The sequence below is a fragment of the Hemitrygon akajei genome, chromosome 5, assembly GCF_048418815.1.
Source record: "Hemitrygon akajei chromosome 5, sHemAka1.3, whole genome shotgun sequence".
Lineage (NCBI taxonomy): Eukaryota > Metazoa > Chordata > Chondrichthyes > Myliobatiformes > Dasyatidae > Hemitrygon > Hemitrygon akajei.
In genome coordinates, this window is record NC_133128.1 from 187301358 (window position 1) to 187328339 (window position 26982).

Sequence of the window (26982 nt, forward strand, 5' to 3'; positions counted from 1 at the left end):
GTGTAGATTTATGTGAGGTGATCTGGTAGAAACTCCCCTGCAGGATTTGGTAGATTAGGTGTCAGGATGATGTTTAGTCTGGCTGTAGCTTCCAGAACCAGGGTGGTGAATCTTTAGAAATCTGCATCTGGGAGTTTGTTTGAGAGATTTTTGGATATTAAAGGAAACAAGGGACATGTACAGGAAAGTGGTATTGAGATAATGAATGAACCATGACCTTACTGAATTTTTAAGAGGCTTTTAGATAGGTACATGGAGCTTAGTAAAATAGAGGGCTATAGGTAAGCCTAGTAATTTCTAAGGTAGGAACATGTTCGGCACAACTTTGTGGGCCGATGGGCCTGTATTGTGCTGTAGGTTTTCTATGTTTCTATGAATGGTGGAGTGTTCAATTGCCTATTCCTATTATTATTAGATTGGATTAAAAAGAAAATCTACCAATCTATTGAGTTACAAATAGTGGCATTGCCTTGTGTTAATGATTAAATTATTTTGGCAGGAATATTATCACAATTTGGTGCAGATATCACGTCCTGTGAAAATGAAAACTGTACATCAGAGGAGCCTGACAGATACTATATTTTTGGATAACAGTAACGATCACCATGGACCTGACCCCCAGCAAATATCTGAACCTATATATGCAAATCAGACAATTAATTCACATCATACAAAAATAAGGATCAAACAATCGGAAACAACTGCAGGATCTGCTGACTACGGTAATTTGGATGAAGAAGTTCATTTTGGGGGGAAATTGTCTTTTTAATCCATGGAGGTGTGTTATTTGGTTTCTAATGTGACAAGAATGCAAGGAAAACTAACCAAATTATTAAATTTGATTCTTAACAATTCACTTTGCTTTTGATATAGGTTATGTATTTACATTTTCAATTTTTAAGGCATACAAATAGCTATTGCTTTCAGTGACATTTGAAACTTATGAAGTATTAGCAATGAAATAATATGGTCTAATATTTTTACCCTTAGATTTTCCGATCTTAGTTTGTTCTTCTAGGGCAAGGGTTCCCAACTGTTTTTAATGCCATAGACTAATAACATTAAACAAGAGATCTATAACCCCAGGATGGGAACCCCTGTTCGAGGGTAAAGGGAGAAGATTGGAAAATATAAACCTACTAATTAAATTCTCCTCTTGTAGGGATTTTAGCAACATAGATAACTGCTTTAGGAACTAATTACCAGACAATTAGAACATTTAGATACACAGTCTGTTATGAGTAAAAAAAGGAGTCACAAACTTGTGACAGCCATCTGAAAATAGCTGGCAATTATTTTCAAGAAAATGGCATGTTTAAAAAAAAAACACTTTAAAAATATATTTATAAGTATATATAAATAAAGCTTAGGAAAAAGTGACATCATAAAATTGAATCATCTGTGCAGAAACAGTGTTACAAAATTTTATGGGTTGCCATGCAGAGAAAAATAGAGGCAATTGGAACATTCATTTACTAGCTTCAATGTACAAATATCAAATGTACAGGTCAGTAAAAAATACTGTAACTTTTCCATTTGCACCTAGTCGTTGGCTTAGAATCATAGTCAGTCATAGAAAGTTACAGCTCTGCTGCCCATCTAGTCCATGCCCAACAATTTCAACTGCTTACTCCCATTGACCTGCACCCCATAGCCCTCGATACCCCTACTATCCATGTACCTATCCAAACTTCTCTTAAACATTGAAATTGAGCTAGCGTGTATCACTTGTGCAGGCAGCCTGTTTCACACACTCACTACCCTCTGAGTTTCTCATGTTCCCTTCAACTTTTCACCTTTCACCATTAACCGATGACCTCTGGTTGTTGTCCTACCCAACTTCAGTGGAAAAAGCTTGTTTGTATTTACCCTATCTATACTGCATATAATTTTGTATACCTTTTTCAGATCTCCTTTTAATCTATGTTCCAAGAAATAAAGTCCTAACCTGTTCAGTCTCTCCTTATAATTCAGGTCCTCCAGACTCAGCAACATCCTTAAGTTTTCTCAGTACTCTTTCAAATTTATTTCCATCTTTCCTGTAGTTAGGTGACCAAAACTGTACATAATACTCCAAATTAGGCCTCACCAATGTTATATACAACTTCAACATAACATTCCATTCTTCTTCTGGTTAAGGGGAAAAATAAGATGGGTTCACAAACAAGAAAAACTGCAGATGCTGGAAATCCAACCAACACAAGCCTAATTGCTGGAGGAATTCAGCACACGAGTCAGTATCTATGGAAAAAGAGTATAGTCGGCGTTTCAGGCTGAGACCCTTCAGCAGGACTGAAGCTGAGATGGGTTGCTGGGCAGTGCAGCTCGAAGGGCTGTATCTCAATAAATAAAATAGACATTGCTAGGTTTGCTGGACAAGATCAAAAAGCTCTAAAGCTCTGTTTTGTGTTCTTAAAGCTACAGTTGATAATCCTGGTCAAGAGATTGGAACTTGCAAGGCTCTGTATGATTATGAAGCTGCTAGAGATGATGAACTTAACATGCAACAAGGTGAGTAAATAGCTAGGGTTGAAGTGGGTTTTTGTAATCTTGTTGCATGATGATAATTACTGACATTAGATGTACTGTAGGATTGAGAAATCGGAACTGAACAGTGGCATTGTATATGGTGTAAATAGACAGCAATAATCATGACTGACAGATCAGATGCCTTGAGTGCGTATTATGACTATGTACTTTTTCCTCTAGGCGATATACTTATTATTTACAAGAAAGATGTGACCGGATGGTGGATGGGTAGTTTGCGAGGAAGAAAGGGCATTTTTCCAGCTACTTACGTGGAGGAATTGCCGCAAAAGGAAAAAGGCACATCAGAAGCATAAAGGAGTAGGGACTTATGTCATCGCCTATCTTTGGCTGAAAACAGGATGGTATGACAAAATGCACTGGACCTTGAAGAATTGGAAATACCATAATGTGGATTTCTAACACATTTAAAGTTGACACTAATTTCCTGTTTTGGACACATCTTTTATATTGTCATACTATATCAACAGATTTTAAAAGGTTAGAATTTATCAAGAAAACTATCCTTTTGTGACCCTTGGATATTGTACAAATCGGAGGCGAGTGTGATTCAGAGGGCATTTAGGAGACAAGGTGAGTAACACCTGAATCAGGTTGAAAGATCTTAACCGGGAATCATGAATCGAGTGTCAAATCAATTACAAGAAAAATATTAAATGTAAAAGATCGGATTTAAGAAAGAAGGTTGTAAAAAGTTTAAAAAAACTTCAATTATTAAAGAACAATTATCTTTGAATTTTCTATTTTTCAGTGTTCACCACATTACTTTAACAGAAGGATAATTAGATTGAAATGTATCACAACTCTCCCTGTGATGAACTGAGTCTGTTCCTACCATGGAAGTGTTATAACCTCACGCTCTTTGATACACAAGTCACAAGGCTAGATACTGAAATGGTAGTTACAAGCAACTCAAGGGCTCCCCAGTCCCTTGGACAGCAGATTCTAGAATATCAGATAAACAACTCACCTGTACTTGCTAATTCATCTACCATCAAGTTCCACCCTAAATCTAAGGCAGTTATGGGCAATACAGATTGATAAATTATAAACAGTACAGTACAAATCTTTAACTGACTTTGACATAATAATTCAGATATTTTTTCTCCTCCCAGTAGAAGCAAATGTTATTTAATCAAATTTTATTCTATGTGCTTTTCAAAACAGAATCACATTTAAGAAAAGTAACAGCCCATTAATACTAATACCTTGAATAGTTTTTCTGTTCTGTTGCATGAATGAGCAGTTGGGCACCATTCAATATTGTCAAAATAAAACCAATGTTTTATCCAAGTACAAATATTACAAGTTTAAACAGCCCAGGTGCAGATAATATAAGGCAAAATTAATTCTAGCTTAATCACAGATGAAAATGTTAAACACTTACATTAATTCCCATCCTTGCCATAGACTGGTCACAAAATGACATGAGCACTTACATCATACAGGATCATCCTGAAATACATCTCCTATGTCACTTCAGCACAATATAAAAAGTCTTGAAGTGCTTGGTATTCATTTTGTGCTTGGGTGGAGCATATTAGAATGTTTTATATCAATGCAAGAATTAGCTGTCCATTACTGTCTTTAGCATTGCAGTAAAAAATTAACACTCGTCTACAAAAAGGACAAAAAATGTTTATTATCCACAACTGCAATATTGAAGCTATTCCTGCCAGAAATAGATGAAATATTATTGACTTCTATAATACATGCAACAACCTCCAACAGAGATAGTTATTAACAAGAGTAAAATTTTAACATATTACACAATAAAATGAAAAGTTTGTAGCTGACACAAATAAAGAAAAACTACATTTAAGTTGAACACGAAACAGGAATACATCTTGAAGTTAAACTAGTTCAGTAAAAGCTTTCCTAACATTTGCAAGAAATGCAGAGAAATTGTTGGTTTCCTTGAGTTTTTCCTGTAGCAGAGGCATACATTCCAGTGGTGGATCACATGATGTGACTGGAAAAAAAGAAATCCAGCAGAATGTGAGCTATAATGTGTATAGTTACTTTTGGAACAAATAACAGGTTGTACAGTTCATGTATGAGCTTATTGTGTATGAACAGCAAGATACTGGACCAGAACAGACAAAAGATGCAAGTTCAAAATCCCAGCAAGGCACGATGTAAAAGTGAATTTTTAACCTACTTAATGCTATTTCAAACAAAATACCTGCCTAACTAGGAAAATGCTAATAACTACCTAGATTTGTCAATTGAAATTGTAATCTACATCTACACTACACTCCAAATTTGAATGACTCACAGGAAATAGGGATGGGCTATGAAATATATGTACAGAAATCTGACACTTCAAATTAATTTATTTTTACAAACTACCAATGATCAACAATTTATACAGTATTATTTACCCTTCTGGGCTAATAAATATGCTTCACTTTTGGTTCTCAAAAACATGACTAGGAATTAATTTCTTAGTTTCTCTAATAAACAAACTAGAAAATTGTTAACAAATTTCAAAACTTGCCCTTTGAATTTATCAAAAACTCTGACTTACCCCTGGACACCAATTTTATTTTTCCTTATAATAACTATGTATCTGCATGAAACCAATAGCAAAAAGTAAAGACAATTCAAAATAAGATTAAGATCCATACTACATACACTTGAACAATTGACACCCGTGCTAAACTAATATTTATTGACTATAACTCTACCTTCAATAATTCCAATCAAACTTATCGCCAAACTCTGAGACCTGGGAGTTAACACCTCCGTGTGCAACTGAATCCTCAACTTCCTGACCAACGAACTGCAACAGTAAGGGGTTCCCAACCTTTTATATGCCATGGATCCCTACCGTTAACCAAGGGGTCTACTGGATCTACTGGATCTCCTATTGGGGAATGGGACAGGGCAGATAATAGTGTGTGTAGGGGAATACTTTAGATCTAATAATCATAATTCCATTAGTTTCAAGATAATAATGGAGAAGGACGGGACTAGTCCTCGGGTTGAGATTATAAATTGGAGAAAGGCCAATTTTGAGGGCATGAGAAAAGTCTTAGGTGCAGGTGTGGACTGGGATAGGTTGTTTTTGGGCAAAGGGATGCTTTGTAAGTGGGAGGCCTTCAAAAGTGAAATATTCACAGTACAGAGTTTGTATGTTCCTGTTATGTGCAGTAGAACTGTACTCAGCCCCCCTACATTGTACAATACAATGTGCTTCCTGTACATTCATGACTGCATGGCCAGTTTCTGCTCTAACTCCATCTACAAAATTGCAGATGGTATCACCAGAGTGGGCCACATCTCAAACAATGACGAGTCAAGTACAGGAAGGTGATCGAAAACTTAGTAAAGTGGTGTCAAGATAACAACCTTTCCCTTAGTATCAGCAAAACAAAAGAGGTGGTCATTGACTTCAGGAAGGAGAGCAATCCACATACTTCTGTCTATATTACAGTGCTAGATCTAGAAGGCTGACAGCTTCAAGTTCCTGGAGTGAACTTTACCAACAGCCTGTTCTGGTCTAACCAAGTGTTTGCCACAGCTACTACAGCCAACCAATGCCTCTGCTGCCTTAGAAGGCTAACAAAATTTGGCATGTTCCTGTCAACCTTACCAATTTTTAATCACAACCCCATAGAAAACATCCTATCTGGATGTATCACAGCTTAGTATGGCAGCTGTCCTGCTAGTGACCACAAGAAATAGCAGGGTTATGGACACAGCTCAGCACATCATGGAAACCAGCTTTCACTTCTCAATGCCTCAGTAAAGCAGCCAGCATAATCAAAGATCCACCCATCCCAGAAATACTGTCTTCTCCACTCTTCCATCCGGCAGAAGATACAAAAACCTGAAAGCATATTCCACCAGGCTCAAGGATAGCTTCTACTCCACTGTTATAAGATTATTGAACAGTTCCCTAATATGACTCGACCTCATAATCTACCTCATTATGATCTTGCATCTTACTGTCTACCTGCAGTGATTTACTCTGCAGCTGTTACACTTTATTTTGCATTCTGTTATTGTTTTACTTTGTGCTGCCTCAATGCACTATATAATGAATTGGTCAGTATGAACAGTATGTAATGTTAAGTTTTTCACTGTCATCAGTACATGTGCCAATAATAAACCAATTCCCAATAATCAGTTTGATGTGGCTGATTGAATTTAGAAGCACATGTGCAGTGTAGCCAGACTATCAAATTATCACCACACTGCTAAAAAAGAATTGATTGAATTTAGAAGCACATGTGCAGTGTAGCCAGACTATCAAATTATCACCACACTGCTAAAAAAGAAACGACAAGGCAGTTTCGATTGACAAACAGGTAAACAGAACAAACTTCCATCAAAAGCTGATAACTTTAAAAGGCACGAAAAACATGCAAAAATAAACAATTCTGATGACCGTGTACAATCACAAACTAAATGTATTTAATATTTATGGGATACAATCCTTCCCTCTGTTCAGGCAAGAGGACAGGGATAATGTTAACCAAAACTCTACAATCTAGCAATGAATATTGGATATGTGAAAATTGTCTCATCATAAGATATAGCAGCAGAATTAGGCCATTTGGACTATCAAGTCTGCTTTGCCATTTCATCATGGCTGCTCCATTTCCCTCTCAGCCCCAATCTCCTGCCTTCTCCCCATATCCCTTTATGCCCTGATTAACCAAGAATCTATCAGCCTCTGCCTTGAATAAACTTCATGCCCTGACTAATCACAAGACTGTCAACCTCTGCCGTAAATATACCCAATGTCATGGCCTCCACTGCCACTTGTGGCAACAAATTCCACAGATTCACCACTCTCTGGCTAAATAAATTCCTCCTCAGCTCTGTTCTAAATGGACGTCCCTGTATGTCAGAGCTGTGTCTCCTGGTCATAGACTCCCCTACCATAGGAAACATCCTCTCTACATCCACTCTATTGAGGCCTTTCAACATTTGATAGGTTTCAATGAGGTCCTCCCTCCTTATGAATTCTAGTGTGTACAGGCCCAGAGTCTTGGATAACAGGAAATATTTATACGTAACTATGTCATAGTAGCTTAAATATGGGGAAAAGTCATAATGGTGTAGGTTATGCAACTCACTCTTTGCTTTTAAGATTAAATACCATTTTTCAAAATAGCCATACCTTCATAATTCCCCTCTTCATTAAATTTCAGTAAGAATGTAAACAGCTGCTCAGGATGTTTGCTGTTGATGCATTTGAAGATAAATTGCAGCTGTTCCCCTGTTGAAGAACCAAAAAAAAGGATGTTCAAAAAAAAAACATACAAACTGAGATAATTCTTCAAAAATCTGGTTCAAACATTCAAGTTAATGTTACTACACTACAAAGATATATCTTATGTTTATTTTCTTTATTGATGTACAAGTACGCTTTAACTTGGTCCAAATACCAAAAGAAATGCAATATATTGAACTAAACATGTAAGTTATAAAACAAAGATATAACAATGCTATAAGTACTTTTATAATCTATTATTTTCTTCAATAAAAAAACATTAAGTTAAATATTAAAGATTAATGATTTTCAAATTTGCAGCTGAAAACATATAGCATTTTCTACATAAAGACATTCCATTTTCCTACCATGGACCTTTCGAATTTCCAGACCCATTCGCTTCTTAAACATTTCTGCTGATGTATTCAATTTCTTAAGTTTGGCTTTATTTTCTTGTTTTTGTGCAGAAATTACTATTTGTGTAAGGAAAAAAATAATTATTTTCATGGCCAACAATATAAGAACAGTTTCAGGAACGATCAGCATGAACATTGATTATTAATAACAATAGTTGTTTCTGAAATTTGGATTAATTAAATTAATTAATTGAGTAATTGATTATATTACTCAAATCAATTTTATCAAAGCACAGGTCAATTTTATATCCTTTCCTCAAAATACACACATACATTCCTGCTTTTTAGCAAGTGCTTCTTTCAGCTGCCTGATTTTTTCTAACACTTCTTGCTTTTGTTGTTCATTATTTTCAAATTTTTGGTCTGCAATCTGTAGATCTTCTCGCATTTTCTTTATTAATGCATTCTGCTCAGCAATCACTGCAAGAGAAAGGCAGTTCCTATTAGAGGAGAGTTATTTCGTGAGATGTATAGAATTGGTATTTAGCAGTTCATTAAGCTCATACCCTTTTTGCTTATTTCAATTTTATCACACATCTGGTCCTCCTCTTCACGTATTTCAATGCATCTGTCTGTAAAACAAATTAATAACTAAGATTTTGAGGGGAAAGAAAATATATAGAAATTATCCATCAGAAAATGATTTTTACTAAACTAGCCATGACAAACATTCATAATTATTTAAATGGTGCAAATGGAGTTCAATCTGAGTTTTCGGTGGAGAACTCCATTTATAGGTCTAGGAAAATATATTGCAACAGGTAAAACAAGTCAAACAACAGCATTGCCAGTACAAGAGAAATTCAAACCAACAGACTATATACATGTACTCTGATAACTGTACTTCTCTCACTAAGGTCCAGGCAAACTGAGAACATCCACTTCCCACAAAAAGCAATACATTAAAATATTCTGAATTCCTTTGAAATGAAAAAGCTTGGGTTACTGCTTGTTTGTAGGGTTGTTTGCAGAGCCTGGAAGTTAGATCGCAAACATTTCATCAGCAGTTGAGGTGACATAATCAGTGTGTAATTGAGTGCTGTTTCTGCCAAGTGTTCGTGTTTGTATTAGTCCGACTTTCTGTTCAGATTGGTTGGCTGTCGCACTGGCCGCTTGTCTCCGTTGGGTCCCGGCCAACAGGATACCTAAGTGACCTCCGCTGGCTCGGTCATTGTGAGCATTGGTCTCTTGGCCCCAATACTGCAGAAGCCTAGATTTGTAAATTGCATCCAGTTCAACATGCTGGTTAATAAAAGTCTTCTGTTGGGAATCAGGCTTCTAAGAATTATTTTAATTTCTTGTTTTGCGCTTCTGCCAGGATTTTTGTAATTTCCCATACAAACTTATATCCTTCTTGGTCTTCATGTACTGAGATGAGTGACAGAGGATCGTGTCTTACGACTAGCTTATGTCCATGTAGTCTCATGGATAGTTTTCTCCCCATCTGTCCTTCATAATGCTTGGGGCAGTCTTCACATTGGATTTGGTCTATTGCATTTCTTCTCTCCATGTGGGCTGTTGGATTTTTGGGTCTTAAGACGAGCATTCTGATGGCTGTGCTGGGTTTGTGTGTTACCATTATTCCATGTGGTTGGAGCCATCATTTTGGAAATATTGTTGATGCATGGTAGGGTTAGCCTCTTCCCTGTCTATTCAGTAGGAGTTAAAATGTTGATTCTCTAGACAAGACACCTTCCAATGGAGTTTTTTTGGACGGCCATTGTGCGTGAATACTTTGAAAAAGTAGTTTTCTTCTTGAGGTCTGCGCGACTGCAGTGTGTTTCCACTCGGTTGAATAGCCTTTGGATGCAACTTTCTTTGTGGCAGGAGACAAGTTCATCTAGGAAACTACAAAAATCCTGGCAGAAGTGCAAAACAAAAAGTTATGAGAATGCTTTAACGCTTGGTTCTCAAGGGAAGATATTAACAAGCATATTGAATAGGATGCAACTTACGAACCTATGCATCTGCAGGATGAGCTGCAGGCACCTGAGGAACCAATACTCACAACGACCAACAACCAGGATATGGGCCAGCAGAGATCACACAGCCATCCAGATGGCCAGGACCCAGCGGAGACTAGCGGCCAGTGCAACAGCCAACCAATCAGAATGCTTCAGTCCGATATAAATGAGAACACTCGGGGGAAAAACAAAATTCAATTGCACACTGATGATGTCACCTCGACTGGGGACAAAATGTTTGTGACACAACATCTAGGCTCAGCAAATAACCCTACAAACATTCCTTAATACTTCCCCACTTGCATCATACCTCATCTGGGCATAGTCTCTGGTCTCGTCAAGCACGCCACAACTTCGATATGCTGTTCAGATTACATTCAAGGGAATACAGACAGGTTACATGAATGGATAAAACATATAAAATTCTTACAGGACTTGCATGCAGGATTGATGTAGTATCTAGAAGCAAGGTTCTAGATGGCAGGTTAATGGTTCAGAAGAGGAATGAAATGAAACTTCATCCATGGAGGCATAGACTACCAAGTTCTTCAAGATATATTAATTGATTTTTCAAACAGTATGGGGTTAGCAGGAAAGCAAAGCTGAGATCTTGAATGACAGAGCAGGTGTAAGGGGAAAATGACAAACATCCTCTTCTATTATGTTCAACCTCCACGAAGTTGTTCATTATAAAAGGCTTTGAAGGCATAACTTTGATGGCAGATATGTACAACTGCAGGTTGACAACCTCTTATCCAAAATGCTTGGAACTGAAAGTGTTTCAGATTTTGAAATACATGAGATAGCTTGGGATCGCTAATATTTCTGACTGAAGTTATGTGCTACCGGAGTATTCTTACACTTGTTCATCAGACGTATGTACTGATGCAGCCATTCAGTAGGTTAGATTTTCATCAGCAATGACCTTAGCAAGCTTTTCAATGGATTTCTCTGCTGTTTCATCATCAGCAGACTCGTTATCATCACAAATATTTAAAACTTTAATGCTGTGCATTTTCTTAAATTTCTGCAATTATATTCAATTTTCAGTTCGCCATGATAGATCTTTGCTTGTTTCGTGATCAGCATACCGTTAAGCAGCGTATGTTCACTCCATTGCTAATAAATCCACTCTTTCAATACACGACTGAGATCTTCACTTCTCGCTTTATGCAGTGTTTTTCTAGTTTTGAACTGAATTGACTTAATTTCTTAAATCCTTCATATACATGAGGAGTAAAAATCTTTACATCACATCTCCGCCTAAATATGCAATGTATAATTTATGGTAATTTATAATCAATAGTATGTACAACAATGTAACATAGAAATACAGTTGTGTCAGCATGAATTAATCAGTCTGATGGCCTGGTGGAAGAAGCTGCCTCAGAGCCTGTTGGTCCTGGCTTTTATACTGCGGTACCATTTCCCAAGTGGTAACAGCTGGTGGAACAGCTTGTGGTTGGGGTGACTTGGGTCCTCAATGATCCTTCAGGCCCTTTTTTTACACACCTGTCATTGTAAATGTCCTGAATAGTAGGAAGTTCACATCTACAGATGCGCTAGGCTGTCTGCTCCACTCTCTGCAGAGTCCTGGTACAGTTCCCATACCAGGCAGTGATGCAGCCAGTCAGGACGCTCTCAATTGTGCCCCTGTAGAAAGTCTTTAGGATTTGGGTGCCCATACCAAACCCCTTCAACCATCTGAGGTGAAAGAGGCGCAGTTGTACCTTTTTCATCACACAGCCCGTATGTACAGATCACATGAGATCCTCAATGATGTTTATGCTGAGGAAATTCAAGCTGTTCACCCTCTCAACCCAGATCCATTCATGTCAATAGGGGCTAGCCTGTCTCCATTCCTCCTGTAGTCCACAACCAGCTCCTTTGTTTTTGTGACATTGAGGGAGAGTTCTTGACACCACTATGTTAGGGTGATGACTTCTTCTTTGTAGGCTGCCTCATTAATATTTGAGATTAGGCCAATCAGTGTAGATTCGTCAGCAAATGTAATTAGCAGATTGCAGCTGTAGGTGGTGACACAGTCATGGGTATACAGAGAGTAAATGAGGGGGCTTAGAACACAGCTCTGAGGGGCACATGTGTTGAGGGTCAGAGGTGAGGGAGCCCACTCTTACCACCTGCCGGTGATCTGACATAAAGTCCAGCATCCAGCTGAGACAGGGTAAAGGCTGAGGTCTCTGAGCTTCTTGTTGAGCCTGGAGGAATTATGGTGTTGAATGCTGAACTGTAGTCTGGAACAGCATTCACATGTAAGCATCCTTCTTCTCCAGATGTGCAAGGACGGTATGTAGAGCAGTGGCTATTGCGCCATCTGTCGATCGGTTGTGTTAGTAGGCGAATTGTAGGGGATCCAGTGTGGGAGGTAGCATGCTGCAGATGTAGTCCTTGACCAGCCTCTCAAAGCATTTGCTATTATTGAGATGAGTGCGACAGGACGCCAGTCGTTCAGACACATTACCTTGGTCTTTTTAGGTACATTTTTCATTTTAAGTTCTATTCATTACATATGTGAGGTCACTTCTCAGAACCGTCTGGTTCTGCAGGGACTTGCACATCACCCAGGAACCTTCCCAGAGCACCTTGTGGAATTTCCCATTTGTGATATCATGTCAGTGCAGTGCTAAAAAAAAATTCCAGATTTTGGAGCTTTATGGATTTCAGAATTTTTGATAAGGGGTACTCAACCTGTATTAGAAAAATAATTAGGGAATGGGAAGAATTTTCACAGCATTTACCAATCAGACCTTCTCTAGGGTGCTAATTCCTGACCTTGGGATTTAAATATGGAATCTTCTGACTCAGCTATAAATATACCACCAACAGAGCAATAGCCAATGCTCAATTTTCCAAAAAAATACTCAATGAGATAATTAATCTAATTATTACAATCATACCATGAAGTCCAAAGTGTTTGTAACTAACGCATTTAGAAACATAGAAAACCTACAGCACAATACAGGCCCTTCGGCCCATGATGCTGTTGAACATGCTCATACTTTAGAAATTACCTAGGGTTACCCATAGCCTTCTATTTTTCTAAGCTCCATGTACATATCTAGGAGTCTCTTAAAAAACCCTGTCGTATCTGCCTCCACCACAGTCACCGGCAGCCAATTCCACGTACTCACCACCCTCTGCATAAAAAACTTACTCCTGAAATCTCCTCTAAACCTATTTCCAAGTACCTTAAAACTGTGCCCTCTCCTGTTAGCCATTTCAGCCCTGGGAAAAAGCCTCTGACTATCCACACGATCAATGCCTCTTATCATTTTGTACACCTCTATAGGGTCACCTCTCATCCTCTGTCGCTCCAAGGAAAAAAGGCCAAGTTCACTCAACCTTTTCTAACAGGGCATGCTCCTCAATCCAGGCAACATCCTTGTAAATCTCCTCTGCACCCTTTCTATGGTTTCCACATCCTTCCCGTAGTGAGGTGATCAGAACAGAGCACAGTACTCCAAGAAGGGTCTGACCAGGGTCCTACAAAGCTGTAACATTACTTCTCGGCTCTTAAACTCAATAATATGGTTGATGAAGGCCAATGCACTGTATGCCTTCCTAACCACAGAGTCAACCTGCACAGCTGCTTTAAGGACTCGGACCCCAAGATCCCTCTGATCCTCCACACTGCCAAGAGTCTTACCATTAATACTATATTCTGCCATCATATTTGACCTACCAAAATGAACCACCTCACACTTATCTGGGTTGAACTCCATCTGCAACTTCTCAGCCCAGTTTTGCATCCTATCAATATCCCGCTGTAACCTCTGACAGCCCTCCACACTATCCTCAACACACCCAACCTTTGTGTCATCAGCAAGTTTACAAACCGATCCGACTTCCTCATGCAGTTCCTTTATAAAAATCACAAAGAGAAGCGGTCCCAGAACAGACCCCTGAGGCACTCCACTGGTCACCAACCTCCATGCAGAATATGACCCATCTACAACCACTCTTTGCCTTCTGTGGGCAAGCCAATTCTGGATCGACAAAGCAATGTCCCCTTGGATCCCATGCCTCCTTACTTTCTCAATAAGCCTTGCATGGGGTACCTTATCAAGTGCCTTGCTGAAATCCATACACACTACATCTACTGCTCTATCTTCATCAATGTGTTTAGTCACATCCCAAAAAATTCAATCAGGCTCATAAGGCATAACCTGCCTTTGATAAAGCCATGCTGACTATTGCTAATCATATTATGCTTCTCCAAATGTTCATAAATCCTGCCTCTCAGGATCTTCTCCATCAACTTACCAACCACTGAAGTAAGACTGACTGTTCTATAATTTCCTGGGCTATCTCTACTCCCTTTCTTGAATAAGGGAACAACATTCACAACCCTCCAATCCTCCAGAACCTCTCCCATTCTCATTGATGATGCAAAGATCATTGCCAGAGGATCAGCAATCTCCTCCCTCGCCTCCCACAGTAGCCTGGGGTATATCTTGTCCGGTCCCAGTGACTTATCCAGCTTGATGCTTTCCAAAAGCTCTAGCACATCCTTTCCTAATGTCTATATGCTCAAGCTTTTCAGTCCACTGTAATGAATACTTTGCTTCAGGATTCCCTCAGTACCTCCGCTATCTCCTCTGGTTCCATACACACTTTTCCACTGTCACACTTGACTGGTCCTATTCTCTCATGTCTTATCCTCTTGCTCTTCATATACTTGTAGAATTCCTTGGGGTTTTCCTTAATTCTGCTTGCCTAGGGCTTCTCATGGCCCCTTCTCCTAACTTCATTCTTAAGCGCCTTCTTGCTAGCCTTATAATCTTCTAGATCTCTATCATTACCTAGTTTTCTGAACCTTCCGTAAGCTTTTTTTTTCTTGTCTAGATTTTTAACAGCCTTTGTACTTCATAGTTGCTGTACCCTACCATTCTTTCCGTCTCACTGGAACGTACCTATGCAGAACGTTTACGCAAATATCCCCTGAACGTTTGCTACGTTTCTGCCGTACATTTCCCTGAGAACATCTGTTCCCAATTTATGCTTCCAAGACCCTGCCTGATAGCTTCATATTTCCCCTTACTCAAATTAAACCCTTTCCTAACTTGTCTGTTACTATCCCTCTCCAATGCTATGGTAAAGGAGATAGAATTATGATCACCATATCCAAAATGCTCTCCCACTGCGAGACCTGACACCTGACCAGGTTCATTTCTCAATACCAAATTAAGTATAGCCTCTCCTCTTGTAGGTTTATCTACATATTGTGTCAGGAAACTTTCCTGAACACACCTAACAAACTCCACCCCATCTAAATGCCTTGCTCTAGGAAGTTGCCAATCATTATTTGGGAAATTAAAATCTCCCACCACAACGACCCTGTTATTATTACACCTTTCCAGGATCTGTCTCCCTATCTGCTCCTCGATGTCCCTGTTACTATTAGGTGGTCTATAAAAACCACCCAGTAGAGTTATTGACCCTTTCCTGTTCCTAACTTCCACCCACAGAAACTCAGTAGACAACCCCTCCATGACTTCCTCCTTTTCTGCAACCGTGACAATATCTCTTATCAGCAGTGCCATGTCCTCACCTCATTTGCCTCCCTCCCTTTCCTTTTGGAAATATCTAAAGCCTGGCACTCTAAGTATCCATTCCTGCCCTTGAGCCATCCAAGACTCTATAATGGCCACAACATCATAGCTCCAAGTACTGATCCACACTCTGAGCTCATCTGCTTTATTCATAACACTCCTCACGTTAAAATAGACACATCTCAAACCATCGGAATGAGTGCGTCCCTTCTGTATCACCTGCCTATCCTCCCTTTCACACTGTCTCCAAGCTTTCTCTATTTGTGAGCCAACCTCCCTTTCCTCCATCTCTTCAGTTTGGTTCCCACCTCCCCCCCCCCCCCCCCCAGCATTTCTCATTTAAACTCTCCCCAAAAGCCTTAGCAAACCTCCCTGCCAGGATATTGGCTCCCCTCGGGTTCAAGTGCAACCCATCCTTTTTGTATAAGTCACACCTGTCCCAAAAGAGGTCCCAATGATCCAGAAATCTGAATCCCTGTTCCTTGCTCCAATTCCTCAGCTGCTCATTTATCCTCCACCTCATTCTATTTCTATACTCACTGTCACGTGGCACAGGCAGTGATCCCGAGATTTCGACCTTTGTGGTCCTGCTTCTCAACTTTCTTCCTAAGTCCCTGTAGTCTGCTTTCAGGACCTCCTTCCTTTTCCTACCTATGTTGTTGATACCAATATGTACCACAACCTCTGGCTGTTCTCCTTCCCACTTCAAAATATCATGGACGAACATAATATAAGTACTTTAACTTGTAATTCACTGAACATAGCAAAAGCAATAGTCATTCAAATTGAAGTATCGGAGCAGCTGATTTTAAAATAAATGAACATACGTCAGAATTTGATCTTTCTAATTTAGGTAAGGCAATAAGGTTTTGCAGTTGCCAGCTGTTAGCATTTTAATTAATATCAGCCTTTACTTTCTCAGTTCATACTGTCAGCACAGCAGCAGTAAAGTCGGTCGACTTTAAAGCTGCCTGGGGATCAAGCTCGGAGTAGAATTTAATAATTACTTAATTCAAAGATTCCAGTAATCAGAAATGAACTGAGAGGATGACACAAAGTGCCTAAAAGGAATACAGGCAAGTTGAGTAAATTGGGAAGTAATAGCAGGTGGAGTTTGAAACGGAATAATACAAGGCTTTTCACTTTGATACAAAGTGCAGGATGACACAGTACTATTACAATATTAAAATATGATAAGACATTGGTTTGCAGATAGACCTTTGTACATTGGCTCATGAAAAGTAGAAAATGAACAGACAGGTATAAGAGGAAGTCATCATTGAGTGGATGTCAATTTCCACCATGGACAATTATCCATTAGTTAATGATATCTTTGATCAATTATGATTTCAAACTAAATTACTCTTATTTAAAAATGAACAAACAGGGAATGGAGGGGTGTAGGTCATGTGTGAGCAAATGGGATTAGTTCAACTGAGTATCACAGTTAACACAGACACTGCAGGGATATTCCCATGCTGAATTATTCAGTATTCTATGTTTCAGGAAAACTGCAACTGATACTACTCCTGCCCTTATAAACAGAAACTGTTTTCACAGAATATAAACACCAGCACTGAATCTGGTTATGATAACTTCTAAATCTTGATAAATCCATTGTAAAGGAAGTCTTTAATTCCATTCCTATTACAAAACCTATTTTCTGCATCTGCTGTTGAAATTACTAGTCTACACTGGACTTGAGAAAATCTACAGAAGCTGGAAATCCAGAGCAACACACACAAACTGCTGGAGGAAATCAGCAGGCCTGCCCCAAACAAGGTCCCAATGATCCAGAAATCCAAATCACTGCCATCTGCTCCAATCCCTCAGCCACACATTTATCCTCCACCTCACTGTCACATGGCACAGGCAGTAATCCTGAGATTACTACTTTTGGGGTCCTGCTTCTGACCTTCTTTCCTAACTCCCTGTAGTCTGTTTTCAGGACCTCCTCCCTTTTCCTACCCATGTTGTTGGTATCAATATGTACCACGACCTCTGGCTGTTCACCTTCCCAGTTCAGGATATCATGGACACAATCAGGAACATCCCAGACCCTGGCACCTGGGAAGCAAACTACCATCCATGTTTATTTCCTGCGTCTGCAGAATTGCCTGTCTGACACCCTAACTAGAGAGTCCCCTATCACTGCTGCCATCCTCTTCCTTTCCCTATCTTTTTGAGCCACAGGGCCAGACTTTGTGCCAGAGGCTTCCCCCAGGTAGGTCCCCCCCACCCACAGTACTCAACAGGAGAATTTATTGTGAAGGGGGACAGCCACAGGGGTACTTTCTAGTATCTGACTCTTGCCCTTCCCTCTCCTGACTGTTACCCACTTATCTGTCTCCTGAGGCCCCGGTGTGACTACTTGCCTATAGCTCCTCTCTGTCACCTCCTCACTTTTCCTGACCAGATGAAGGTCATCGAGCTGCATCTCCAGATCCCTAACCCAGTCCCTGAGGAGCTGCAGCTCAACGCACCTGGTGCAGATGTGGCCGTCCGGGAGGCTGGGAGTTTCCCAGACATCCCACATCTGACACTCAGTACAGAACACTAGCCTCACAGACATACTTCCCATTCCTCACAAGTAGCTTACCTCGTCTCGACCCGTTAACACCAAAGCCCCGTTGAAGCAACGCCCCCCTACTCTGTCGCCCGCTCCTGACACCCGCTCTATGAAAATGTCTCCTTTTAAATCTTTCCCTCTGGCCTAACTCAATTTGAAATTAAAATAAACCCAATGTACATCAAACTGTGTGCCTTACTTGTTGTATTCAGTTATTTTACAAGATTTTCAGTTTCAGAGGTTAATTTTCATACACAGTAGAACACAGAGCAGTACAGCACAGGAACAGATCATTGAGGCCACAATGTGCCAAGCCAGCTGAAAAGTAAATCAAAAACCCCTATAAACTACTCCCTCCTACCCTTAGGCCCATATCCTTTCATCTCCCTCACATTCACATGCCTATCGAAAAGTCTCTAATGTACTTGCCTCCACCACCATACCAGGCAGCGCATTCCCAACATGCACCACTCTGAGTAAAAATCTCACCCTTCACATCCCTTTGAACCTACCCCCTCTCACTTTCAAGAGGAGCATAACCTTGTCGTAGTTTGGAGGCTTGTGTGCTTTAACAACCCGGAGAGCCATCTTACCTTGGCTGGAGTCAGGGCTTTAAGCTTTGGCTTTTGGTAGGGTCACCCATGCCAAACAGGTCAGACCTGCCCACCTGTCTGTGGTCCACCTGTCCTCCAGGTTCAGGGGTTCCACTCAGGGCTAAAAACCCTGACTGGTAAAACAACATTGTTACAGAAACAACAATGAAGAATCCTTCTACATCTGAGCACAACAGTGTTCCTGAGTCTCCACCCAGAACTTGTGTGACTGGCGGTAGTGAAAGCCGAGAGGAAACTACAGACATGATGAAGGAAATCATGAACACCACCAGAGATGGAGGACCTTCATTGGTGCCCTAATTGTTAATGATATAGCAGTCAGTGAACAATCTTCAATAAGTGCCCTCTGTTATTGTACATATAGATGAAAGCTATAGATAAAATTAGATATACAGTATAGATAGATCGTACCTCTTGTAATCTTTATGGATTCTACATAATTGTGCTTAAATCCTGCTGGATTACAGCTCTCCCACAAACTAAAAAACTTCGTCCTGGTTTCATTTAGCTTCTCATTCAGCTGACCTTGTACATCTTCTATACAGTTATCCATCGATCTACAAAATTTAAAATATGTCACACTTACTAAACAGCAGGTATTAAGTACTTTAAGATGCACAAGCCACATCACTGGATCACTTTCACCATATTACAATAACTGGTATCATTAATAACATAAACTTTAAAGATGTTAAAGCAGTAATTTTGAATGTTAAAGCAGTTTTCAAGTGTAGGATTAAATACGTCACAATAAACAGTTAATTATTATTTTTTTACCTTTAGTTAACAGAGATGGTTTCAATCTAAAATAGTAGAGAGATGAGCAATCACGCTTGTGTCAAATAGCACTGTTGTTTAACAGATATGCTGTATGGAATAAATGGAGCTAACAGGGTAGGTACAGTAAACTTCTGAATATCCAGCACACTTGGAACCTTAGTAATCCCAGACTAGCAGATCTTTTGGAACTAATAGCCGTTACATCTGATCCTCTCTTTAAAATATCACACAACAGTATAATAAAAATTCCAAGGAAGGGACTTCCGGTAAGATGGCGATTGTTTAGCTGCTCCGAACTTTTGTTCCGTTACTGTTGCTATCTTTGCACTAAATGTCTCCATTTTTTAAACCTTAGTTAGGAATTTTTTCGGTATCTCTTACTTGCCTGTGAATATATCTAACCTACAATGTCTAGTAAGAGTTCTAAATCCGGGAGAAAAGAAGCTATGACCCCCTCGGACGAGACTTTGGTTGCGCTCGGAAAGCTCCGAGACGAAATTTTAAAGGAACTTAAAACCGCTTTCAAACAGTTAGAAGACAAACTGGATCGGATCAACGATAAAGTGGACAAATATGCTGAACACTTATCTCGCATCGATTCGACTTCTGAAGATTTAGAAAGTCATATTCGATACTTAGAGACTCTCTGTTCCAGCTTAGAGGAAAAATCTAACAAACTTCTTTCCAAAATGGTGGATCTCAAAAATCGCAGCAGACGCTGTAACCTCAGAATTCTTGGATTGCCAGAGGCAACCGAACAGGGATCAACCGTGAAGTTTTTCGCCGAGTTTCTCTGTGAGATATTCGGGAAAGATTTGCTTCCGAAGCCGCCCGAGCTCGAACGGGCACACAGAGTTTACGTTCCCCCCGGAATTCTGGGCTCCCGTCCGCGACCAGTAGTCTTGTGTTTCCATCAATACCAGGTAAAACACAGTCTGATTGTAGAGGCGCGTCGCAGGGGGTCTTTTCCTTTCCAGGATACAACCATTCGCTTTGTGGAAGATTTTGCACCCCAGACCTTGGAAAGATGCGCGCTGAGTTTAAAGGCGCAATGAAAGTGCTTTTTGATCGTGGTTTCAAACCTTCTCTTCGCAATCCTGCTGATCTACGAATCAAGCTTAATACTGGAAAATACAAGTGGTTCAAATCAGTGAAGGAAGCTGAAGCATTTGTGGCAAGTCTTCCGGCTATCCAGTCATCTTCGGAATCTGATCGGACCTCCTAAAATGGTGGATAAGTACTCATCGTAGTAAAATTACTTTCTCTGGACTCGGAATTCACTTGAATCACTCAGACATTATTCACTGAAACTCTAAAGGCTGTTGACAATCTCTCCCGGGATTTGGTGTGTGTGTAATCTATTTTTATCCTTGTATAACTTTACCTACAGAGTTCTACAACTAACTCTAACTTGTTTTGGAGGTTCGAAGTCTTTAGTGAAGGCCTTCCTGTTTGTTGGTTCACAGTTTAATTGCTGATTTATTTTTCCTTTTTTTAAAATATTTATTTATTTTATCTTTTTTTTCTTTTCTTCACCCCTTTTTTCTAATCTCTGAATTTTTTTCTCCCCTCTCTGTAAATGGTTGATAAATACTCGTCTTGAATTTATAATTTTCCCCTTCCTCTTCTTTTTTCTTTTTCTCTCTTACCTTTTTTTCCCCTTTCTCTTACTTTATTCTTCTATAATTTTTTGCGGGTAGGTTAGTTTTGGTTTTCTTCCGATTTTCTCTGTATTAAGTTTTATATTTCTGCAGAAGGTGTTCTAATCTGTAGTTATGTTTTCTAGTGCATAAACTAGTTACTATTTGCTATAGTATTTATGCGGAACTGTTGTTAATGACACAGATCTGGAAGTTGTATTTGGGTTAATTTTTTTGGTAGAGCTAGCTACTTGTTTTGGTAGCCGTCTAGTTTTGGGTTGTGCGGGTGGGGTGGATTTTCCAGTTCCAACATCACTCACTGTATTTATTGTTTCTCTTTATTGCTCAGGACATGTTTATATTTTGACTTTACGAATCTATGTTTACATCTCTGCTCCCAGACTGCTAGTGTACTGCTTGACGTTTTATATGCCTGCTGCCTTTTATGCATTAGTAATTGATAATGGCTAGTGCACTTAAATTCGTGAGCTGGAATGTAAAGGGATTGAACCACCCTGTTAAAAGGAGGAAGGTATTCTCACATATCAAACAACTCAAAGCTGACATTGCTTTCCTTCAAGAAACTCATATTCGTTGTTTTGATAACTCCCGGCTTCTGTCAAAGTGGGCGGGTCAGCATTTTCATTCATCCTTTGCCGCTAAAGCTAGGGGAGTCTCCATTCTTATTAACTCAAATATTCCTTTTGAACTCCATAATAAAATATCTGATACAAATGGCCATTTTATTATTGTTTCTGGTAAACTATATAACACTAAAGTTGCACTAGCAAACCTGTATGCCCCCAACTTTGATGATGTTAACTTTTTTGAACGTTTTTTTTCCTCACTATCAGACTTAAACTCATACTCTCTTATACTGGGTGGTGACTTCAACTGTTGGTTGGATCCTAAACTGGACCGATCGTCCTCTGTTACCAGATCACCTACTAAATCTGCCTTAGCTATTCAATCGTTTCTCTCTAATTTTGGTATCTCTGATATATGGCGTTTCCTCCATCCTACGGAGAGAGATTATTCTTTTTTCTCACATGTTCACCATACCTTCACTAGAATTGACTATTTCTTACTCGATAACCAACTTATCCCATTTGCCCACTCTTGTGACTATCAGAGTATACTGATTTCTGACCATGCCCCAATTACCCTCTCTCTGAATTTTCCTGGTCTCCCTCAGAGGAATAAACACTGGCGGTTTGATTCAACCTTATTATCGGATGATGATTTCGTAAAATTTATTAAGGATCAGATAACCTTTTATTTTAACACTAATACATCACCTGAAGTGCCATCCCAGATTGTCTGGGATGCCATGAAAGCATATCTGAGGGGTCAAATAATCTCTTACACAGCAAATCTCAACAGAAGATCCCGTGCAGATCGAGCAGACCTCATTAACCAGATTAAAGATCTGGATCAAATATATGCCCAAACTAAGAACCCTGAATTATACAAGAAGCACGTTGAACTCCAAACTAAATTTAACCTTCTGTCCACTCAACCTGTCGAACGCCAACTTCTCGAAAGCAAGAGTCGCTTTTACATTCATGGGGATAAGTCTGGTAAATTCCTAGCCAATCAGCTGAGGCGTTCCAAAGCCAAACAACATATTACAAAGATCCGGAAGGAGAACGGAGACTTTACATCGGATCATTTAGAAATTAATGACGCATTTAAAAAATTTTATTCTCGGCTTTATTCCTCTGAATCTCTGAATGACAATATCTCTGTGGATCAATTTTTACAGAATCTGAATATCCCCTCACTTTCATCTGATTTCAAAGCCAAACTCAATGCGCCTATATCACCAGAAGAAATATCTTTTGCAATTTCTGCACTGTCCTCAGGGAAATCTCCTGGACCTGATGGGTTCCCTGTAGAATTTTATAAATCATTCTCTTCACTTCTTTCTCCTCAGTTACTTTCAGTATTATCTGACTCGTTTAATTACGGCAAATTGCCACCCTCTTTCAATGAGGCATCTATTATTCTTCTTTTAAAAAAGGGCAAAGACCCAACAGAGTGTTCCTCGTACAGGCCGATCTCTCTGCTCAATGTTGATGTAAAGATCTTAGCTAAAGTGTTGGCTCATAGATTAGAAACCGTTATTCCCTCCATTATCTCTGATGACCAAACAGGCTTTATTAAAAACTGTCTCCCTTTTTTTAAACATTCGGCGTCTATTTAATATTTTATACTCAGCTCCTACTGGGACTCCTGAATGTGTTATCTCCCTTGATGCGGAGAAAGCATTTGATCATATAGAGTGGAACTACCTTTTTGCAGTCTTAGAAAAATTTGACCTCGGCCAAAGTTTCATCTCTTGGATCCAATTGCTGTACCTGTGTCCTACTGCTTCTGTTCTAACTAATTTTCAGAAATCCCAAGTATTTAATCTCAAACGTGGCACCCGTCAGGGATGCCCCTTAAGTCCCTTTCTCTTTGATTTGGCTATAGAACCTCTGGCGATAGCATTTCGAAATTGTCCTGAATTGACCGGGATTTGGAGACGGGGTGTTGAGCATAAAGTTTCTCTCTATGCTGATGACTTATTACTCTTTCTCTCAAATCCGTCTACATCCTTACCTCTAATGTTTTCACTTCTTGACCAGTTTAGCCAGATCTCTGGCTATAAACTCAATTTACATAAGAGTGAACTTTTCCCAATTAATAAAGAAGCACAAGAACTAATATTTTGTGATCTCCCTTTTAAAGTAGTCCATAATCAATTTACTTATCTTGGAATTACAGTCACAAGGAAGTTTAAAGATCTCTTTCGTGAAAACTTTGTCAATCTTTCATATGCTATAAAACAGAGTCTGGTACAATGGTCACCTCTATCTATGTCTTTGGTAGGTCGTATTAATGTTGTTAAAATGTATGTTCTCCCCAAATTTTTATACTTATTTCAATCTATCCCAATTTTTATTCCTAAATCTTTTTTTGATTCCTTAGACTCTATTATTTTGTCATATCTGTGGCAGAATAAGCGCTCTAGAATTAATAAAATCCACCTCCAAAAATCTAAAAAAAAAGAGGGTGGCATGGCTTTACCTAACTTTTGCTTATATTACTGGGCAGCTAATATACGTTGTGCTGCCTTCTGGTCTTTCTTCCACGGTCAACCCGAGTGCCCTAACTGGGTGGCAATGGAGTTGAGCTCCACTAAAGAATTATCTATATCTGCACTTCTTGGCTCTGCACTCCCTAGCAGTCTGCCCAGATCAATAGCTAATCCTCTTGTTAGACACACTTTGCGTATATGGGCTCAGTTCAGGAAATGCTATGGTTTCTAGGGGTTTTCCGTTTCTAGCCCTGTCGCACATAATCACCTTTTTTTACCTACTACGTATGATTCAGCATTCCATGTTTGGTACAGGAAGGGCATTAGACATTTTGAAGATCTCTTCATTGATAATCGCTTCGCTTCTTTTCAGCAGCTCTCTGTTAAGTTCAACCTGCCTAACGCTCACTTTTTCAGATATCTCCAAATCCGACACTTTACTGCTCCTTTAATTCCTAACTTTCCTGAAATGCCTGCGAAAAATGCTATGGACCTATTTCTTTCCATTAATCCACTAGGTAAAGGTTTAATTTCAATTATCCGAGATAAACTAGCAGCCTTACAACGGGCCCCTGTGGATAAAATTAAAATGGCCTGGGAGCAGGATTTAAATATCTCCTTATCCGAGGAGAGCTGGGACTCAGTTCTCAAATCGGTTAACTCAACCTCCCTTTGTGCTTGCCATTGTCTCTTACAGTTTAAGATTGTTCATAGAGCCCATATGTCTAAATCTAAACTATCTCGATTCTACCCTGGCATTAGTCCACGCTGTGATAAATGCAAGAGGGGCGTGGCCTCTCTCATCCATATGTACTGGTTCTGTCCTAGCTTGGAGAAATTCTGGAAAGATGTCTTCACTACATTATCGTGTATTCTGAATCAGCACCTAGAACCAAACCCCTTAATTGCTCTGTCCGGTTTTTGGGGCGAGACAGATTTATGTCTGGGTCCGACCAAATGCCGAATACTATCCTTTGCCTCTCTCCTGGCGAGACGCTTGATCCTCCTTAGATGGAGAGATGTTGCCCCGCCCACTCATGCGCAATGGCATAACGACATTATGGCCTGCTTGGACCTCGAAAAAATTCATTATTCAGTTCTTAATTCTGATCTAAAGTTCCGTAAGGTCTGGGGACCTTTTATCGAGTACTTTCATAACCTTCCTCTTGACTAGGGTTTTTTTTTTCTTTTTTTTCTTCTTTTCGGTCCCTTGCTTTCAGCTCCCTTTTTTTTCTGGTAGTAGGCATTATTATCCTCTGTTGCTAAGTGTATTCACAGTCTGGGAGTTTGACTGTCCTGACTTATACTTTCTATATTGTGTTGTGGTCGGTCTGGAGTTGTTTTTTTTCTTGTGTTGTGGGGCTTGGGGAGGACACTAAGCTTACTTGTCTTTAACTTTGGTGCTTTTTTGTTAAATTCTCTTCCTTTGTAGCATATTGTTATTGTATGCTTAATTCTACACTGTATTAATGCTCCTCATTGGGAATTGGGGTTTTTAATTTGTAAAATGTTTTGAAAAACTAATAATAAATAAATAAATAAATAAATAGATTCCAAGGAACCTATTGTATCTTAAAAGGGGAATGGGTTTGGGTAGAGAATCAGGTTACCAGATGCCAGAACATCAGCATTTCCAAACAACCCTCATTATTGGAGTGTTAGCAACACACACAAAATGCTGGAGGAACTCAGCAGGCCAGGCAGCATCTATGGAAAACAGTACAGTTGACCTTCAGTCAGCTGCAAGAATCTCTGTCCGAAATGTCGACTGTACTGTGATGTCCCTAGATACTGCCTGGCCTACTGTGTTCCTCCAGCATTTTGTGTGTGTTGCTTGGATTCCAACATCTGTTGACTTCCTCCTGTTTGTTATTGGAGTGTTACTGCACTTGCAACTAAAATCAGCACCTCATACAGATCAATTGCTGTTGACATGAAAATATAACTACAGTTATATAACTGAACACATTTAGTAAAACACTGTCCCTCCTTTCCCACACCTTAACCTCGCCTGCCTACCCCTCTCTACCCTGCACCCAAGTGCACTCCTCTCACCCCCATAATCACACCCAAGATCACCCCTCTCACCCACACCCAAAATCACCCCTCACCCCCTCTACCCCACACCCAGAGCACCTCTCTCACCCCCTCTACCCCACACCCAGAGCACCCCTCTCCTCTACCCGTAACCTACGGACCCACCCCCCACTCCTGCCCTCTCCACCGTGCACCTTATGGACACACTCCCGCCCTCTCCATCACGCACCCTACGGCCCCCTCTAGCCCGTGCCCCGGCACCCCCTCTCCCGCCTACTCTAGATCCCACTTACCCAGTACTTTACCCTCGCCCTCTTTCGCGCCGCTTTTCAAATTTCTCCTACCGCCCGCCGGGGAGGCTCCACCTCTCGGGGGAAGAACCGCCTTTTCGTCAAAGTAGTGTGGAGGGTTTCGTCCGCCTGGGTAACCGGCCCGTGTTTCGAACCCGTTCACATCGAATGCATCGGGAATTCGCCGCCGCTCTCGGGAATTTGAGCAGTTTTGCGCCGATCAGACTGACGTGATTTCCGGCG

At 40.0% G+C, this 26982-nt stretch overlaps 2 protein-coding genes across 5 annotated transcripts in view; one reads left to right on the forward strand and one right to left on the reverse strand.

Moving 5' to 3' along the window:
- Window positions 1-3283, forward strand: part of nostrin (nitric oxide synthase trafficking) — a 51732-nt gene extending 48449 nt beyond the window's left edge. For both annotated transcript variants that reach the window (XM_073047478.1, XM_073047479.1), the window contains 3 exons: window positions 500-722; window positions 2419-2511; window positions 2710-3283. In XM_073047478.1, coding sequence (XP_072903579.1) covers window positions 500-722; window positions 2419-2511; window positions 2710-2843 — 450 coding nt within the window. In that variant the 3' untranslated portion in view covers window positions 2844-3283. The remainder of the gene's footprint in view (window positions 1-499; window positions 723-2418; window positions 2512-2709) is intronic.
- An 882-nt stretch (window positions 3284-4165) lies between these two features.
- Window positions 4166-26982, reverse strand: part of spc25 (SPC25 component of NDC80 kinetochore complex) — a 34302-nt gene continuing 11485 nt past the window's right edge. The window contains exons 1-7 of one of the 3 annotated variants that reach the window (XM_073047482.1): window positions 26794-26975; window positions 19322-19467; window positions 8697-8762; window positions 8464-8610; window positions 8143-8247; window positions 7682-7780; window positions 4166-4519 (exon numbers count right to left, since the gene is read on the reverse strand). In XM_073047482.1, the coding sequence (XP_072903583.1) occupies window positions 4401-4519; window positions 7682-7780; window positions 8143-8247; window positions 8464-8610; window positions 8697-8762; window positions 19322-19463 (678 nt within the window). In that variant the 5' untranslated portion in view covers window positions 19464-19467; window positions 26794-26975 and the 3' untranslated portion in view covers window positions 4166-4400. Of the gene's footprint in view, window positions 4520-7681; window positions 7781-8142; window positions 8248-8463; window positions 8611-8696; window positions 8763-19321; window positions 19468-26742; window positions 26976-26982 lie in introns of those variants that run through there. The other 2 variants (XM_073047481.1, XM_073047480.1) reach the window with 2 other exon arrangements.